The sequence below is a fragment of the Notolepis coatsorum genome, assembly GCF_963971535.1.
Source record: "Notolepis coatsorum genome assembly, chromosome: 8".
Classification (NCBI taxonomy): Eukaryota; Metazoa; Chordata; class Actinopteri; order Aulopiformes; family Paralepididae; genus Notolepis; species Notolepis coatsorum.
Genome location: NC_140172.1, coordinates 69,832,847 through 69,851,753, shown reverse-complemented (window position 1 = coordinate 69,851,753; position 18,907 = coordinate 69,832,847). Strand labels below are relative to the sequence as shown.

Here is an 18,907-nt window from a genome sequence, read left to right as displayed (position 1 = left end):
CACACACACACACACACAGACAAACGTACACACCACACAGTAGCAAATGTTGATCCACAACATCCTGTCTGTTAATTGAAAGTTGTACAATAAATCCTGCAATATGACTGGGCACAACTAAGTAAGCAGGAGCGACAATGATCACGTACAACTGACATGCAGCACGATGCATAAACACTCTATCTAAGCCCCTGTGTGTGTGTATGTTTATGGACATATTTATGTGTATGTAGTCCGAATCATAGAACCTCACCACAGACGACAGCAGGGCAAGTGTGGCTGAGGTGGTACTTACTTGTTTAGTGTGTGAGAATCTATGATTCCAACTACATTATTTTCTTCTTGCGTCTTTGCCATTCATCTCCATTGTATTGTGGAGTGACGGCAGACATCTCTACGGCAGATATCTCCAAACCTGGGTGAATCACACCGAAACTATCTGGATGGATAGATAACACGTTTGGCGGGTGGGACTGAGAGGTCTGTCCGCCATGTGGCGGCCAACGAAATAGTCATGTGAAAACCGATCGAATAACATGATCCAATTCTTAGCTGAGTTCTCACTCGCTGTCTCAAGCACACAGACATGCAACGCGCTGCTCCTCCCTCCTCCAGCCCCTCCCAACCCCATGTAAACAGAGAGGCTAGAGTCGGGCCGGGCAGTCTGCTGACTGCTCTAACGTTAGCTACCGTTTACAAAATGACCCAGTCAACTATTCACTTTTAGTTTAATACTGAGGCATTGTCCGTTATCTAGCCGGCTAGCTACTGATAGCTCCCGATATCAACAAATGCTCCAGCAAGTCTAGTAGTGCATAATACCTCCGTTGGATAGGTAGCTACCTAGTACACGTTAGCTCCAGTAGGGTCCAGCTGCAGCGCCAGAGAATCCTTGCTGGAGCTGGAGGCTACTCGAGTATACACACAGACAGTGGAGCTGTTTGCAGATAGCGAGCATTTTGACTTGTTGCGTGGTGGCGATAACGTTAGCTACCGTTACAAAATGACCCACTCAACTATTCACTTAGTTTAATACATGAGGCATTGTGTAACGTTATCCAGCCGGCTAGCTACGGATAGCTCCCGACATCAACAAATGCTCCAGCAATAGTCCAGTGCATAATACCTCCGTTGGCTAGGTAGCTCACTAGTCACTACGAAATGTTGCAGTAAACTAAATAGTTCACTGAGGCGTTGTCCCAACGCCATCCAGCAGTAGCTACAGAAAGCTCCTGGCATCAATGTCCTACAACCACATGCGTATTCGAGTCCCTGGCTTACATCGCTGCTGAATAGGGCCCAGCTGTAGCTCAGGAGAATCCTTTTGCATGCTGAATGTAGCGTTTAGGGTCCAGCTGCAGCGCCGGAGAATCCTTGCTGGAGCTGGAGGCCACTCGAGTATACACACAGACAGTGGAGCTGTTTGCAGACAGCGAGGTGGCGATGTCTCGCAGATAACACAATCACAAGTATGATTATATAATATATATATTTTATTAAAAAAAAATATATTATATAAAATAATAATAATTTTCTTTTATCAAAAAAAAGTTGGCAGGTAAGAAATATGCTTGGCGGGTAGATTCTTCCCATCTACCCGCCACTGGCCGGTGAGTCAAAAAGTTAATTTCGCTCCCTGCAAGGGGGACTGAGTAAGCACTAGGCTGACAGAGACAATTGTAGAGAGAATGGTAAGGGTGCAGGGATTAATCCTAGCCAAATGCTATGGAGTAAAGGTGGGTTTTGAGGCGGACTCAGTCTTTATTCCAGACCGGAATAACGGATCGGTACAATTTACTGCACAACAAGTAATTTTTTTACCTGTTTGTCTAATGTCCACCATAGCTATCTGACCCCTAGTTGCATGCTGCACATCCACTTTGTCACGTTGCAGAGGAGCCTGTCTATATAGGCTGTGGGTCACCAAGGCAGGGTGATGCTGGATCAGGGACCAGTATTCCTGACCTGTTGCCAGGCAGAGGGATAGAGGATGCTGCTATGCCCTGTAGCACCTGTCTGGGTCAGTGGGATGTAGGTGGGGGTGGGTGGGGGATGGGCTTAGGCTCTGGCTGGCCTGTATCAAGCTACCACTCCCCCTCCCTCTCTGCTTCATTCACTGTACTACTTACATAACCTGACTCACACAGTGTGATATGTTATGCCATGGTATGGTGTGTCATATCATGTCGAGTCAAACTTTATTTATATAGCATACTTAAAGTTGCAATAACTTTATTTATATAATAATAATAATAATTAATTACATTCATATAGCGCTTTTCTAGACACTCAAAGCGCTCCCCACAATGTAGGGTGGAAATTGCCTCCTTCACCACCACTGTGTAGCACCCAACCTTGGGCTGCGTAGGCTCAATGGTTGCCATACACTGGTACCAGGCACACATCACACTACACAATGGCTGAATGGCTCAAAATAATAATATAATATGTATAATTCAGGCACAGGGAGATATTAGGCTCACTACTAGGCTGTGTTATTGCACTGTCTCCTATTTGAGGCCAGCCTGTTGAATTATTCTCATCATTCTCCTTCAACATCTCTCATCAATATGCTGTTTTCTCCACCAGACCGTCACTGACGGGATGTGTTTTGATTCACACCATCAGTAAATCCTGTAACATCATATGCTCCGAGGTCTTAACATTCCAATGTTCAGTTGAACACTAATGGTTCATTAACCCTGTCTGCCCACTGTATACAACAAGGGGCGATCACATTCTGCAAGAGCGTTATGGAGCGTCAAGTTAGCCCTGTGGCTCAGTGGGTAGAGCACGGCACTAACACTGCCAGGGTTAGGGGTTTGATTCCCATGCTTAAAAAAAGAACTCATGCTACTTACTGTAAGGCACTTTGGATAAACAAGTCTACCAAATCGCCATTATTATGGTAACATTTAGTGCCATGCCTACCCATTGAGCTACAGAACCAACTTGAGACTCCATAACGCTCCTGACTCAACAGATGTAGCTGGAAGCAGTGGAGCTTGAACCAACCTGTAACCAACTTTTGGGACACTTTATCCAATAACTTAAAAAGTGCAATTGCTAATATTCTAAGTTAGATAGCTTGTGTGTTGTGTACCATTTTAAGTCACGTCACCCAGTCCTTGCATCCCTACACTGGCTCCCGGTAAAACAACGAATTAATTTCAAGATCCTCATGTTCACATACAAAGCCATAACTCCTGGTCCAATCAGCCAGCTCCAGATCCCGCAGATCAAACAACCAAATCTGCCTTAAAATCCCACAAGACTGGTGACGAAGGGAAACCTGGCATTTGCAGTCGCAGCACCGAACACTCTGGAACAAGCTCCCACTCAACTTAAAATCTGCAAGCACTCTACGGACCTTTAAGGCTATGCTCAAAACCCACCTTTTCGCCATAAACAATCCATTAGCTAGTTTTTGTATTGTAGTATGACTTGTGTATTATGTCTGTCCGTTCTCTATATGCTTGGTTGGCCTGCATGTATTTTTTTCTGTTTTCGTATTGTTCCTGTCTTTTTTTGTTTCTCTTTCTTTCCTGGGCTGGTTGAGGAGCGCAATATAAATAAATGTATCATATCATATCATATCACGTATAATATATAATTCAAGCACAGGATGCAGCGATAGTGTTGCAGATAGCGGAAGGGGAAGAGAATTCTAACTGAAATAGTCAACCAATGGCTGCTTATACCAACAATCTATATCCTGTGATCCAGACTTCTTTGCATTTTCCACTGTGGTTACATTGCATCATAGTATATTTCATATACTGGTATTTTACCATATAGTCCTTTTCAGAAGGATTGCTATTCCGTCACTAGGGGAACAGCTTTGGCTTTTATTTTCTGTCAGTTATTGTATTAGCAAACACTGCAACAGGAAATACACTTGGACCCATTTAGACTGTCTGTTGTCAATTTGGAAAAGGTCTATAGGCTGTAGGATTCAAGTGTAACCAGATTCAGTGCATTTTCACTATGGTTACATAGTATCATATTATGCTGTATAGCCTACCGGTATATATTATGCTGTATATTAATCTGTATATATCCATATGTGTGGTCCAGAATTTGAGTTGTTGTATGTCCCTGCACTGATGGCCATGTCAAATCCTGCTTTATTTACATACATGTGTATCTATATCCATTGGTGGAATACAAGTGATTTGGGATTGTAAACGAGGTGGTATAATACAGGGGTTCCCAAACTTTTCAGGCCGGGGCCCAGAAAATAAGGCGTCAGAGAGCCGCGGCCCAATGCACATCGTCTGGCTTTTTTTTTTTTTTTTTTTGTCAGGCGACCGATTTTTTAAGCCAAATATCACTTCAATCCTATTAAGTTAGTTCAAGTTAGTTATTCATTTATATGTGCTATTTATGAGAGGGCTAACTTGTTGCAAAATAATAATGATAATAATAATAGCCTCATTAAAATACTATTGTTGCTTCGGTTGTTTTCAGCGTTTTATGTGCATAATCTGCTATTTAGTTTGAAATGTTCGTTGAAATAAGTAGATTTTTCGTTTTTGTTTATTTATTAAGTTAATATAAAACCATATAGTCACATTTTAGAATACAATAGAATAGAATTTTAGAATACAACTAGAAACACTGTCCTGGCCTGCTTCTAAATTCAGTGGCCTGACAAAAAAAAGTTAATAAAAAAATAAAAAAATTAAAAAATTAAGAATAATTTTTTTTTTTTTTTTTTTTTTTTTTTTAAATCATCTCGCGGCCCATCCGTGGCTGCTCGCGGCCCACCTTTGGGTCGCGACCCCGACTTTGGGAACCACTGGAATAGACCAGCTAATTGACCTGTCCATGGTGCTGATACACCAGCGGTATTACCACTGACCACTGTCTGCTCTCCCTTCCTCCTCCTCCTCCTCCTCCTCCTCCTCTCAGGTGCGCTAAAAAGAACAAGTTGTTCCTGAACATGCAGGTGAACGGGAACGGATGTGAGGACTCCCCCTCCCGCTACCCTGTTCTGTCTGCCCGGACCCCTGGGGCCACGCCGGCCGCCCCCACCACAGCGTCCTACACCCTGCCCGGGACCCCCACCCTACTGGAGGAACACAGCGTTGGCATTAAGAGTGAGTTCTCTGTTATACACACCCACACACACAGGTTTTCTATTCTCCTCATTTGAAATGAAAGGAATATGCGTTTAGAATGTCCTGCCCAAGTCATTTTTAAAAATTTATTCATGATTTAATAAATAAATAATTTAAAAGGATAATAATACAATATCATTTACAATTTATTTTATTTGTTGACAAAACTCTGCCCATGTTTAGCTACACCCATTTTATAAACCTATGCATTTAAAAAGTATTTATTTCAACAAATCTCTTAATTACATCAATATTGTGCTGTCAGAACAGTATTGTGTTTGTAGGTGAAGTATTTACTTACCTTGTTTAACAACCAGGACATGCCCAAGATACATTTATTGTATTTATTGTAACTTAGTTTAAATCTAGTAATACATGCACAAAAACTATTACTTTTGTATATACTGTATATTCTTAGTATATTTTATTAAAGTATACTTTGTATTCTTTTGTATACTTTTTATGGATTCAGAAAGTATGCTAAAGTTGTGTTAAATTGAAAGCACATAAGAAGTACCAAAAATACAGCAATTATACTCTGTACATATACTGTACATATGGGTAGAAATATACTTTTAACACATATACTTTCCACTTGATGGTAAGTTTTCTGTTAAGGTGAGTCACTTCTCAAAATGTTTTCATTTAGAAAATGATCTCAAAATGCATTTGGATCTTAAAAGTGCTATAGATAACATTCAGCTACTAGATGTTGCACTAGAGCACCAGCAAGTAGGGAGGGGATACATACACGCAACAACAACAACATTCATTTTACATTTTTACTTTATTTTTTAGCGTTTATCGCTTTTCTGGTCAAGCATGACCGACAGAAACAGGTTGAAACTGGATATAGAGCAGGGGAAGACATTCTGATAAATGACGGCGGGTCCAGGAATCGAACTCGAGTCCACCAGATCCGTGACGCAGCACGTTTTCCCCGACGCAGAAATAGCGCAGAGATATGCGGTGAGCTACTGGAGCTCCCCCCGCCAATTTTTTTTAAATGATGAATTCATTAACACTTTGGGTGCCGGGAAACGCCTAAACACGTCATTCCCGGCCATGCTCAAGTTGCCGAAGACGCCTTACAGCGTCTTTAATATCAATATTTCAAAAATCTGGGATCGGATTCATATGTCCCCTCCGCTGGCCTGAGATCCACCAGGAGGACCCACTGAGCTCTCTGGCGGTTCAGGAGCGCCATCTGGTGGCCGATCGGCGCAATCGCTTAACAGGAAGTGCCGTAGAGGTTGTGCTGGACGGCCGTATTACTTCCGGGCACTCGCTAATAGGTCCCGGGACTCGATCTCGACACACTACATAGCGATCGATTGCCAATAACTCGATAAACAACATGATTTGGACGTATATACCATTATACAAGCTGGAGATGGACCGGGTAAATCTACATCCCATAATGATACAATTTCTACTCTACGATGATCGCCCAACGGCGCGCGGAGACTGGGGTGAGTTTTAGCGTGTAAAGTTACCGTCTTCGATACTAACTGCTATTATCAACATTTGACCCACATTAGATGATTGGTATAACGCTGCCCACGGAATTATAAACGCCCCCTAGCCCATCCGGTCAACATCAGATGACGTGTAGTAACTTCTAGAAGTACGTCTAGTTGGAATTTTTTATATCGCGCTGATTGCCATAAAACTGTATTGCATCATCAATATAATGTATTTGGGGCTATAGATCACGTTCTGGAGAAAGCTGCAGAAAGAGATGAAAACATACTTATACATTAGACCATACTTTACTATGAATATGTGAATGAAAAAGTTTAACGTTGCTACACAATGAACAATACATATAGGACTTTGAATGGGCCCTAATAATGGCAATGTAGCAATAGAATTTAAAAAGTTATAGCCCTGCAAAGAAGGGGACTTTCTCTATAGACAAATAGAGCCGGCAACCTACGGTTGATAATGAATTTAACCCATGGCAGCCAAGTTTCAAGTTTCAAGTTTCTTTAATAGTTGTCATACAGAAGTACAGAATATTTTTATACAAAATGCTTCTTACTGTTGCGCTCCAGAGACTGTGCAAGACAAGATAAGTATGAAATAAAATAACATGGTAAAATTAGAAGTAACAAAATGAGGTCACAGTGTTCAGTTTAGACATATGTACAATGTTCGATGCAGAATAGACGTAGTTACCATACAATATACAATACTGTGCAGTGTACTAATATACAATACTATATAGTGCAAGGCAGAAATGGAGAAATGGGACGAGGTGCAATTTAGGTACAATTCACAGTAGGTGTACGAGTTGTAGTGCAAATCCTTTATCAATAAATATAAAGTGTAAGTGTGTTTGTGTGATCTAAAGTGTGGAGAGTGGGTGCTGCAGTGTGTTGTTTGTTTGAGTGAGTGTGTGCGTGTGGGTGTGTGTGCTGTGTGCATTTGATGGTTGTTGCATAGTGATTATTGTTCGTTTAGCAGCCTGATGGCCTGGGGATAGAAGCTTCTTCTGAGTCTTTCTGTGCTCGCCTTAAGACTCCGGTATCGCTTGCCTGACCGCAGCAGTTCAAAGAGGCAGTTGTTCGGGTGGCTCGAGTCCTTAATAATTCTCTTAGCCTTCCCCTTGCACCGCTTGTTGTAAATGTTCTGGAGGGTGGGAAGCCCCCCTCCAATTGTGCGTTCGGCTGAACGTGTCACTCTTTGTAGTCTGCTACGGTCTTGTGCAGTGCTATTCCCAAACCAGGAGGTGATGTTGCCGGTCAGGATGCTCTCTATTGTACATGAGTAGAAGTTCCTAAGGATCTTCTGACTGACTTGGAACTTCCTTAGGCGCCTGAGGAAGTAGAGGCGTTGTCGTGCCTTCTTCACAACACTGTCAATGTGTGTGGTCCATGTCAAGTCCTCGGATATGTGGGCTCCGAGGTACTTGAAACTGTTCACTCTCTCAACCGGTGCCCCGTCGATGCTGAGGGGGCTGTAGTCCTTGACCCCCGACCTCCTGAAGTCCACAATCATCTCTTTTGTTTTGCTGACGTTCAGGGAGAGGCAGTTCTCCTGACACCACTGTGACAGGTTCTCTACCTCTTCCAGGTAGGCCCTTTCGTCGTTGGCAGAGATCAGGCCCACCACTACTGTGTCATCAATCAGCACATTTTGATGATGGTGTTGTTGTTCCGCTGTGCTACGCAGTCATGTGTGTACAGGGAGCCAAAGTGTTAATCAATCATTTTTAAAGGGGACATGCATTGCTATTCCTAGCACTATTTGGGCAACTTTACACAATTCCTGTGAGTCTATGGAAGACATCTGTAAGGTTTATTAAAAAAAAATCATTGTTTTATATTTCTAATGGTGTACTCAAAAGCATAATTTTCCAGCCTCAGGATTTTAGCCTGTTATTGGCTGGGCTCCGCCCATAAACACTTTCAGTGACAGTCACCCACACAGCGTGATACGAGAGAGAGAGAGAGAGAGAGAGAGAGAGAGAGAGAGAGAGAGAGAGAGAGAGAGAGAGAGAGAGAGAGAGAGAGAGAGAGAGAGAGAGAGAGAGAGAGAGAGAGAGAGAGAGAGAGAGAGAGAGAGAGAGAGAGATAAACAGGGCTGCGTCTGTGAGATTAGGAGGTCCCCTTGTCTCTCTCTCCCTCTCCCGTTTCAGGAAGTGTTGCACTGTGCCGCGCGCTATAGACGGGGCGTTAGTTATGCTCCCGAATCGAGAGAGAGAGAGAGAGAGAGAGAGAGAGAGAGAGAGAAAGAGAGAGAAAGAGAGAGAGAGAGAGAGAGAGATGTAAACAGGGCTGCGTCTGTGAGATTAGGAGGTCCCCTTGTCTCTCTCTCCCTCTCCCGTTTCAGGAAGTGTTGCACTGTGCCGCGCGCTATAGACGGGGCGTTAGTTATGCTCCCGAATCGAGAGAGGGAGAGAGAGAGAGAGAGAGAGAGAGAGAGAGAGAGAGAGAGAGAGAGAGAGCACTGTGTAAACAGGGCTGCATGTGTGAGATTAGCAGGTCCCCTTGTCTCTCTCTCTCCCTGACAGTGCGACGCGTGCATGTGTATGTGTGCTCTGTCGCGAGGGTGTATTTCTCCCTCTCTCTCTCATTCGCATTCTCGCATTCTCGCATTCTCTCTACAACCACAGAGCCAATCGGATCACTATCCGCTCCATCCTCGCCACGTGACGTCACCATGCGAGTCAAATCAGAATTACCTGATTTTTTCGACCAGGAAATTGTCTCCCCTGAATGAGAGCAATCCGCCAATATGGTATTTAGAGACACAGACACATTGATACTAACTACTATTACTATAATACAATGCTAGACACTGAAAAAAGACATTTATAATGCATGTCACCTTTAACTAAAAGACTTGTGGATATATTATTATTTTAATACTTTCTATTTTTTTTTATGATTACTTTACATTTATTGTTATTTTTAAATGATTCTAACGTTTTCAATGTACAGTATTTTCTTTTCTTTTTCATTATTAACCACTGCTTACTTCCTCCACATCCTTCTGATTACAACTATAGATTCCTTTGTTCTCTCAAATTATTTCTTTCCTCATGTCCTCTCTCTCTCTCTCTCTCTGTCTAGATAACCTAGGTGTACATCGCGGCTCCCCACAAGCAGTGCGGAGAGACATCGGCCTGGCAGTCACGCACAGGTTGTTGCTTTGTTTGTTTGTTTGGTTGTTTTTGTTGCCCTGTACTATGTGCCTTTATCCTCATAGTACATCGCTGCTGTCTCTATTTTATTTCAGTATTAAATATATTTAAGTATTTAAGGATATTTAAGTATCTATTTGAATAATTTTGTCATTATTAAAGAGATTATTATTATTTATTTTTTTATATAACCCCACCATGTAAAGCGTATATGGGTACCCAGAAAAACATTATGTCTGATTTTATTATTATTATTATTATTATTATTATTATTATTATTATTATTATTATTATTATTATTATTATTATTATTATTATTATTATTATTATTATTATTATTATTATTATTATTATTATTATTATTATTATTATTATTATTGGGTAAAACAAAATGTACTCCAATTTTGGTGATTTTCACATTTTTACTTTAAAATAATGTGTAATTTCAAAAATACACTGGAGCCAATAGAAAGGTTCCCGAAAAGTTTAACCTTTTTGTAGATTTGAGGTTTTCACCCGATAGCAACAACATAAGACAAAACAAATACAGCTATTAGCCTCATCATTAACTCATTGGCTGCCAGCTATTAGCCTTATCCTGTGGTAGTATTGCCACTCTGTAAACGATGGGAGTTAGTCACCTTGTTTGTAGAGCTAAATCTATATTCTATATTATAGCCATGGATACAATAATATAGTCATTTGACATTGAGTTTCTTCCGGTCAAGATGCAAAAAAATGAAAAAATTTCCATCCATACGTTCTCGTGTTATACCGTGGTGAATATAATGGTTTTAGAGCGGTCTAGGGTAATTCATGAAATGCTTAGTTATGGCAGTATACGTCGATTCCATTGTAGACGTTTCTGATTATTTGATTGTCGGTAACGGCATTCGTATTGAACACTAAAAACGCGTATCAGCCCGATCGGTACAAAAGCATTGCAGGATCAAGCTAAAATGTACGTCAAATCGTCCTTACCTGCGACCGGGAGTATTCCAAAAACAATATTCCAATTTCTTGATCGCCATCTGGTAAATCCAATGTCCATTTGCTCGACGGCATAATGCACCATAACATATGGATCGGGCGGGCGGCTAAGTGGTGCAGTGGGCAAGGCGCTCGCCACTAACACAGGAGATGCTGTGTTCGAGTCCAGCTCTCGGCGTTGCTACCAGCTTGGCTGGTCGTTCATACTAACACAATTGGCAGTGTTAGGGGTGGGAAAGCTGGTGTGTGGGGATCGGACGTTGTGGACAGCGACTCCTACAGGTCGGTTTGTGCGCCTGTACAGCAGAATCAGGAAGTAACGGGGGCAGTGTGAGCCTCCCACGCGTTACTCCTCGCCACTGAGAGATCGCGCTGTACAGGTGAAAAGATGCGACAGCTGCCTCCTCGTGTACCGGAGGGGACACGTGATGCAAGGCTTGGTCCTCACTGCAGCCGACCAGTGGGAGGCACAGTCTAGCAACGTTTGAGACAGGGGAGGGGTGAATTGAAGGGAGAATTGGCGAGGCGAAATTGGGATGGGAGAAAAATAGAAAAATAAGGAGAAAAAGTGGATAAAAAAATAAACATATGGATCGGGCATATTTGACAGGCTTCAATGTAACCGGCAGAACCGTTCGTCTTGCCAGACAAGGAAAAATGTAACCCGAAACCCTTGGCCATCCCACAGCCCAGGATACAATGTTAGAAAGGGTGCTCGATACCGCCGTCTAGCGTGATGCGGCCGGTATTGCACCTAGGCATTCTCAATGCGATTCCCAATGTTAACCCCAAGTCAGTGGGCCTGTAATGAATACAAATATCGAATAAAAGAAATAACAATCAAATATCGAGTATACTTGTTGGCGTTCAACGATTGGCGGCCAATAACGAGTATAATCGTTGTTGGCAGTGAATGAGTTAATGATTAATGATACCTACTTCAATACATAATCCAAACCCTCATTTGAGATAATAATGCTTGTTCTGTGTTTGTCTAGGTTTTCGACCAAGTCGTGGCTGTCCCAGACGTGTCAGGTGTGTCAGAAGAACATGATGTTTGGTGTGAAGTGTAAACACTGTCGGTGAGTAGAGACCACCCTGGGCCCTCATTTATCAATGGTGCGTACGCACAGATATGTGCATAAACCGTGCGTACGTTCATTTCTAAACAAAGTGTGGGACTTATCAAAATGAACGTGTGCTTGAGATTGTGCGTATATCTTTTTTTTTTTATCCACTTTTTCTCCCATTTTCTACATTTTCTCCCATCCCAATTTCGTATCATCCAATTCAACCCTCCCCTGTCACGAACGCTGTTTCTTGCCTCCCACAAGCCGGCTGCAATGTGGACTAAGTCATACATAGCACAAGTCCCCTCCGGTACTTGAGGTAACAGCAGTCGCATCTTTTCACCTGCGCAGCTCGATCTCTCAGTGGCGAGGAGTAACGCGTGGGAGGCTCACGCTGCCCCAGACACTTCCTGATTCTACTGCGCAGGCGCACCAACCGACCTGTAGGAGTCGCTGTGCACAACGCCCGATCCCCACCCATCAGTTTCCCACCCCCTAATACGGCCAATGTGTATTAGTATGAACGACCAGCTAAACTGAAAGCAATGTGGAGCGCTGGGCTCGAACAGGCGAGCCCAGCGTCTCTGCATTCGTGGCGAGCGCCTTGCCCACTACGCCACGTAGCCGCCCAGATTGTGCGTATATCTACGTGTAACGGAGGTACCGCAGTATATCCACTGTCACGTGGTACAAGTAGTTTGGTGGCTGTGGATGGTAAGCGGTACTGCAAGTAAACTCACTCCCCAGAGGCATCCAAACTGAGCGCTTAGGGGGGATATCCTTTCTTGGCGCAGCGGTTTGTGATGTCGGCCCCGGTGCGGGAGACCGGGGTTCAACTCCCACTCAGGGCGATCCCTTAACAGGGGTCGAATAGGAATTTGAAACACAACGCAGAGCAATACGAGACCGGTTACAGTGGTGCCGTGACCCGGATGCCCTGGGTGGAGTGAGTTTAGGGGGGTGAGTGTAACGGAGGTACCGCAGTCTATCCACAGTCACGTGGTACAAGTAGTTCGGTGGCTGTGGATGGTAAGCGGTACTGCAAGTAAACTCACTCCCCAGAGGCATACAAACTGAGCGCTTAGGGGGGATATCCTTTCTTGGCGCAGCGGTTTGTGATGTCGGCCCCGGTGCGGGAGACTCCCACTCAGGGCGATCCCTTAACAGGGGTCGAATAGGAATTTGAAACACAACGCAGAGCAATACGAGACCGGTTACATACGCACAGCTCAGACCATGCGTACATGTCACCAAGCGGTAGAATATGAAGACTGCAACATTGAGACAGACTTTCATGCATTAGTTTTAACACTGACGTGACCCGTAATTCATTGTAGTTAATTGTAAAATAGCGACAGTAGTGTAATTATTGTCAAACCATATAAATAGCATTTGGAATAGGTATTTCTTTCTGAATGAATGCAGCATGGTTTATCTATATAGCGTTATCGGAATACTACGGGGTGCGCTGACTGCGCTCTGCGGGGAGCTGTTTTCAGAGATAGCAGATAGGGCAGTCTATTTGCAGAGAGAACATAATATTAACTAGAGTCTGCTACCCGAGACACATTCTCCTTGATTTGTACCGCAATTTGGGACCCAAATTGGAGCGTGGAACAAAACGCACAAATGCCATCGCCATGCACATTCAAGTCCTCTCCGCCCTCAGGTCTTTGGCCACCGGCACGGTCCATCGTGATATATTGGAGATGGATCGAGCAATAGACTGTTACTGTACCACTCATGTAGCTGTCAAAGAATAGAAAGGGATTCCACTCAGTCAATGTTGCGATGCGCATTTGGCTGATACATGTCGTTGCTGGTGACCGGGAGGAAGGCACACATTGTATTGAATTAAATTGTAATGTTATTACTGGGGTATCTGTAATTAAAATATCGCTTAAATGCAGGTGATCGGGGTTATCCACTGAAGCCATAGTTAATGACTCTAACCAACCCAACGAACGACCCAACAGGAGTGCAATTATAACGGCCCTTTAGAGCGCAGTTGGCCTGCTTGTTTGGCACGGGGGGGGGGGGGGGGGGGGGGGGGCAGACGCAGAACACCCACCTCCAAACGTGATTAAATATTGTTTAAAATAAAAAGCGAAATACTATTATTTTGTGTCTCATGTTTCCAAATAAGATTGGTCACCACGAAATGCTTTCTAGCTTCAATTTGTTGGTTAGAAGATGACCTCCGTTGAAACTTCACTGAGAGCGAGATTGATCACAGAGGACTCGCTCTCAAGGAAGTTTCAAGTCCACTTAGTCCCTTATTCTACATTCCATGGGGGTGTTTCATTACCATATATGGTTAATTAGGGACAGCTCAGTATGCAAACGCTTACAATCATGCATGAGCTTAGACGGTAAGAACATTGGTATTTATCAACATGGAGTGTGCGTATGACCTGTGCACGCACGGTTGATAAATCCTTTCACTACCACACTACCAGAGGGTTAACCATTTCACGACAACAATACAGAAGGTTAACCCTTTCACTGCCAAATGACAAAGTGTTAACCCTTTCACTGCCACACTACATAAGGTTAACCCTTTCACTACCAAATGGTTAACCCTTTCACTGCCACACTACAGAAGGTTAACCCTTTCACTACCACACTACAGATGGTGGCGCTAAAGTGGATGCGGAAACTGTCCCCAAAGTAATGACATAAAGTAATAATACACTGTTCCTGAGGGCGATTTGAGGTATGAAAAGCATGCATGGTGGGCGGCTGATTGGCGCAGTGGGCAAGGCTCGCCACTAACGCAGGAGACGCTGGGTTCGAGCCCAGCTCTCTGCGTTGCTACCGGCTGGCCGGTCGTTCATACTAACACAATTGGCAAGTGTTAGAGGGTGGGAAAGCCGGTGGGTGGGGATTGGACGTTGTGGACAGCGACTCCTACAGGTCGGTTTGGTGACGCCGGTGCGGCGGAAGCAGGAAGTAGTGGGGTCAGCGTGAGCCTCCCACGCATTACTCCTCGCTACTGAGAGTTTGAGCTGCTGCGGTGAAAAGATGCGACAGGCTGCCTCTTCGTGTACCGGAGGGGACACGTGATGCAAGGCTTCTGTCCTCACTACAGCCGACCAATGGGGACACGTGATGCAAGGCTTCTGTCCTCACTACAGCCGACCAGTGGGAGGCATAGTCTAGCAACGTTCAAGACAGGGGAGGGAAGAATTGGATAATACGAAATTGGGATGGGAGAAAAATTGAAAATGGGGAGAAAAAGTGGATAAGTGGTGCAAAATCTGTGGGCAGAGTAATGTAGCAAAATTCCCTCAAAGTAATGGTACGCCATTCCAGATGAAGCCGTCGTTTTGAGGTACAGCCTGTGTACGTAGAGCAGAAACTGTGGGAGGAGTAGCACTGCAAGATTTGGCTAAATGTGATGACAGGAAACAATTTGAGTCCCATAGCCCCAAGGTGTTATATCCACCAGGTAATAATCCCAAATATCAAGGAAGTAGAGCGAGACACTTGCATGAACTTCAAGGGTACTTCATTCGTTCGCTTTAAAAGATAGGAGTGCATCACCTTGTTTGTAGAGCTAGAACTATATTCTATATTATAGCTATGGATACAATACTATGGCCCATTTGACATCACCTATCTATCGTTCAATATGTGAAAAGGAATACATTTTCCATCCATATGTCCCCGTGTTATACCGTGGTGAATTTAAGTATGGTTTTAGAGCGGTCTAGGGTAATTCCTGAAATGCTGAGTTATAGCCGTATACGTCAATTCCACTATAGACGTTGCCGTTTCTTGCCTGTACACGCTATTATTCCGAAATCAAACCTATATCATAGGTATTATGTTCCATCATGAATGCATGAAAGGTGGGGGGGGGGGTCATTTCTGATCATTTGATTGTCAGTAACGGCATTCGTATTGAACACTAAAAACGCTTATCAGCCCGATCGGTATAAAAGCATTGCAGGATCAAGCTAAAATTGACGTCAGACGTACCTGTGATCAGGAGTATTCCAAAAATAATATTCCAATTGTTTGATCGCCATCTGGTACATCCAATTTTCCATTTGGTCCACGGCATAATCCACCACAACATATGGATCGGGGATATTTGACACGCTTCAATGGAACCGGGAGAACCGCTCGCCTCGCCCGACAAGGACAATTGAAACCGGAGACATTTGGCCGTTCCACAGGCCAAGATACAAGGTTACAAAGGGTGCTCAATACCGCTGTCTAGCTGGATGCGACCGGTATTGCACTTTGGCAACCTCAGACCCATTCCCTATGGTAACACCAAGGTCCCTGGATGAATAATAAATAAAAATATCGAATAAAAGGAAAAACGATCAAATAACGAGTATACTCGTTGTTGGCGTTCAACGATTGGCGCCCAATAACGGATAAACTCGTTGTTGGCGGGGAATGAGTTAAGGCAGTTATGTCTTCCCAGGGACGATAAACAGTGTGTCTATGAAGGCACAAAACATATTAGAGGAACACATCGATTATTTTTTATTGTAAGCCCTGCTACTAGGTGATATGGTCAACATATCATAACACACAATATTTTTCTTAATTTGAACAGCGTAATAATATTTGACAGCACTTTCTTTCCAGATTCTAATTACACTGGGATGAACAAATGTGATATGGTGTTACGGCGTTTATTTGAAACGGTCCATCCTCATTCAATTGTACATCTCAATTGAATTCCCTGTGTTGTTGTAGGCAGTATTGTCAAATACCTTGGTCTGGATCCATAGCGTTATATACCTCAGGATGCTGACCTTTGATTGGCTGTCCGTTCTGTAACACTGTCGCTTCTTTACTGTGTGTCTCCCAGGTTAAAGTGCCACAACAAATGTACAAAGGAAGCTCCTTCCTGCAGGATCTCCTTTCTGCCAAGTAAGTTCTACCACAATGTTAGTATCATCTTGTTTTGTGTGGTGGAAAAGAATGTTACTATACAATCTACAAAGTAACAAAACCCACATCTCAAAACGGTGAACAGAGGATGTTTTGCCTCAACGTGGGGATATGTCTTTCTTTCAGGGGTTCCTGAGGCACTCTTCTGTCATGATGTGTCAGTTTTAACCTCTTAACTGGCACCCAGAAAAGTGGCCATTTTAAACTTGAACTGCATACTTTTTTTTTTTAAGTGTATCTTTATACTTTATACTTATAGCACATGCATAAGCCTGGTCTCTTTTGAAAGATAACATTCTGAAGTGTTTGATACAATAAAGAAAGATCACTTTTAGTGCTAATGAAATAGAGTAACATAGGTCTGAACTTGAGTTGTAGAAAAACTTGTTACTCACGTTTTTCTGTAGTAGTTACAATATCCAAATATAGTATTTCCCAAAGAAATGGGCTGGAAAGTCTGAAGTCTTATGTAGTACATGTCCAAATTTCATAAAAATGTATTCAGAAATGAGTGATTAGGAGCGATTTTGGTCAACTGTGAAAAATCTCTCCAGTAAACCATTTCCTCATTGACTTCAATTCATTCAGCGTTTTTTCTCTTCCTGTTTTCTATTGTGACTTTTCACCTAGATCCCTGATTCGCAGATCCCCACGTGGGGTATCATTGGAAAGCCACACTCATTGGCTATAACCCTCTCCAAAGATTTTCAAGATCGCCAAATGATTGACGGAGCTAGAGCCCCTGCCATGTACTTTGGCGCATGCCTCACATATCAGCATGTAACTCGAGAACCGCTGAACGGATTTTGTCGCCTGAAAGGGCAATTGACAGGAAACAAATAGCGTTTTAATATATATTATATATATATTGTGTTAAAAAAATGCAGACCGAGTCGCTAGAGGTAGGCAAAATGGCGCATCGCGCCGGTGGGGCCGGGTCGGTGCCAGTTTCAGAGGTTAAATATAATTTTTTCCTGACAATGTTCATTTCTCCTTTAGTCGCCAAAATACGGAGGACTGAATCAGTTCCATCTGATATCAACAACCCAGTGGACCGGCCTTCAGAGACCCCGCAGTTTGGCACGCTTCCAAAGGCCATCACCAAAAAGGTAAAGACTAATACATTATTACATACATTACACCATACAATGGAATCACTGCTTTGATGGCATGCAGACTATGCAGTACACTGTTTGTTTGTTTTTTATATAGGTGGCTGTCTTGACTCTGTCCGACTATCTATCTGGCTCCACCTGCTGGCCGGGGGTTGTACTGTAGTACTCGAGAGGCCATTTGAAAAAAAATCTCATTTTGTGATCTCTGTCTCATCTTGTGATTGACCACATTTTGACTCAAGTCTTGGAAAGCAATGCCTTGGAATTCTATATCAAGACAGATTGGCTGCACAACTGTAGTGTCATCATTATTGCCATCCTAACGGCTGATCTAGGGAGTGCAATTTGAACCACATCAGAAATGTGACAGAAAAGCTAGTGTTTTACTTTCAGAGATTTCTTAGCTTTTCGTTATCCAATTGTGAACAACAGAAATCCAAAACATAGAATCTGAAGCTTTTGTACTTGTTCTTTTACTGACTTCGAGTATCGTCCAAAACGGAGTACCAATCTGACCCCGTTGTTTTACTGAACAGTACAGACTTTAGTCCATTAGTGTAAACTACTGAGGAAGAGTCTGTCGCAGTCAACCAGCACCTGCTAATGAGTCTGACCCTTTAGCTCAGCTGGTTAGTGTGGCCGCCTGTGGATCCTATGTTCCCAGGTTCAAATCCACTCAGTTACATTGGTGGCAGCGGTGGGATCTCACTGCCCTGTGCATCTGTATCCAGGTTTACATAGCAATTGGGGTCTCAGTGCCTCAACCCCGGGAAGGTGTCGGTCGCAGTCAAACCAGCACCTGCTAACAGGTCTGACCCTTTATCTCAGCTGGTTAGTGTGGCCGCCTATGGATCCTATGGTCCTAGATTCAAATCTACTCGGTTACATTAGTTTGATCAACTGGACAACTGGCTTTAGCCTTATACATTCCAGGCTCTTTTAATCATTGGACCATAGAGATTCGCCTTGGATTTTCTTTAGAGCACCAATGATTTTATCTAGTGATGTGAAAGGGTTAGGGTTAGGGTGAAAGGGTTAGGG

The 18,907-nt window shown here is 43.3% G+C and overlaps 1 protein-coding gene across 9 annotated transcripts in view; it reads left to right on the top strand.

The window, feature by feature from the left end:
- ksr1a (kinase suppressor of ras 1a) overlaps positions 1 to 18,907 on the top strand; it is a gene marked incomplete at its 3' end in the record, with an annotated part of 111,600 nt that overhangs the window by 75,494 nt on the left and 17,199 nt on the right. For 8 of the 9 annotated variants that reach the window (XM_084320629.1, XM_084320627.1, XM_084320630.1 and 5 more), the window contains exons 5-9: positions 4,915 to 5,102; positions 9,704 to 9,773; positions 11,763 to 11,846; positions 16,669 to 16,730; positions 17,751 to 17,860. In XM_084320629.1, coding sequence (XP_084176755.1) covers positions 4,915 to 5,102; positions 9,704 to 9,773; positions 11,763 to 11,846; positions 16,669 to 16,730; positions 17,751 to 17,860 — 514 coding nt within the window. The remainder of the gene's footprint in view (positions 1 to 4,914; positions 5,103 to 9,703; positions 9,774 to 11,762; positions 11,847 to 16,668; positions 16,731 to 17,750; positions 17,861 to 18,907) is intronic. The other variant, XM_084320633.1, reaches the window with a different exon arrangement.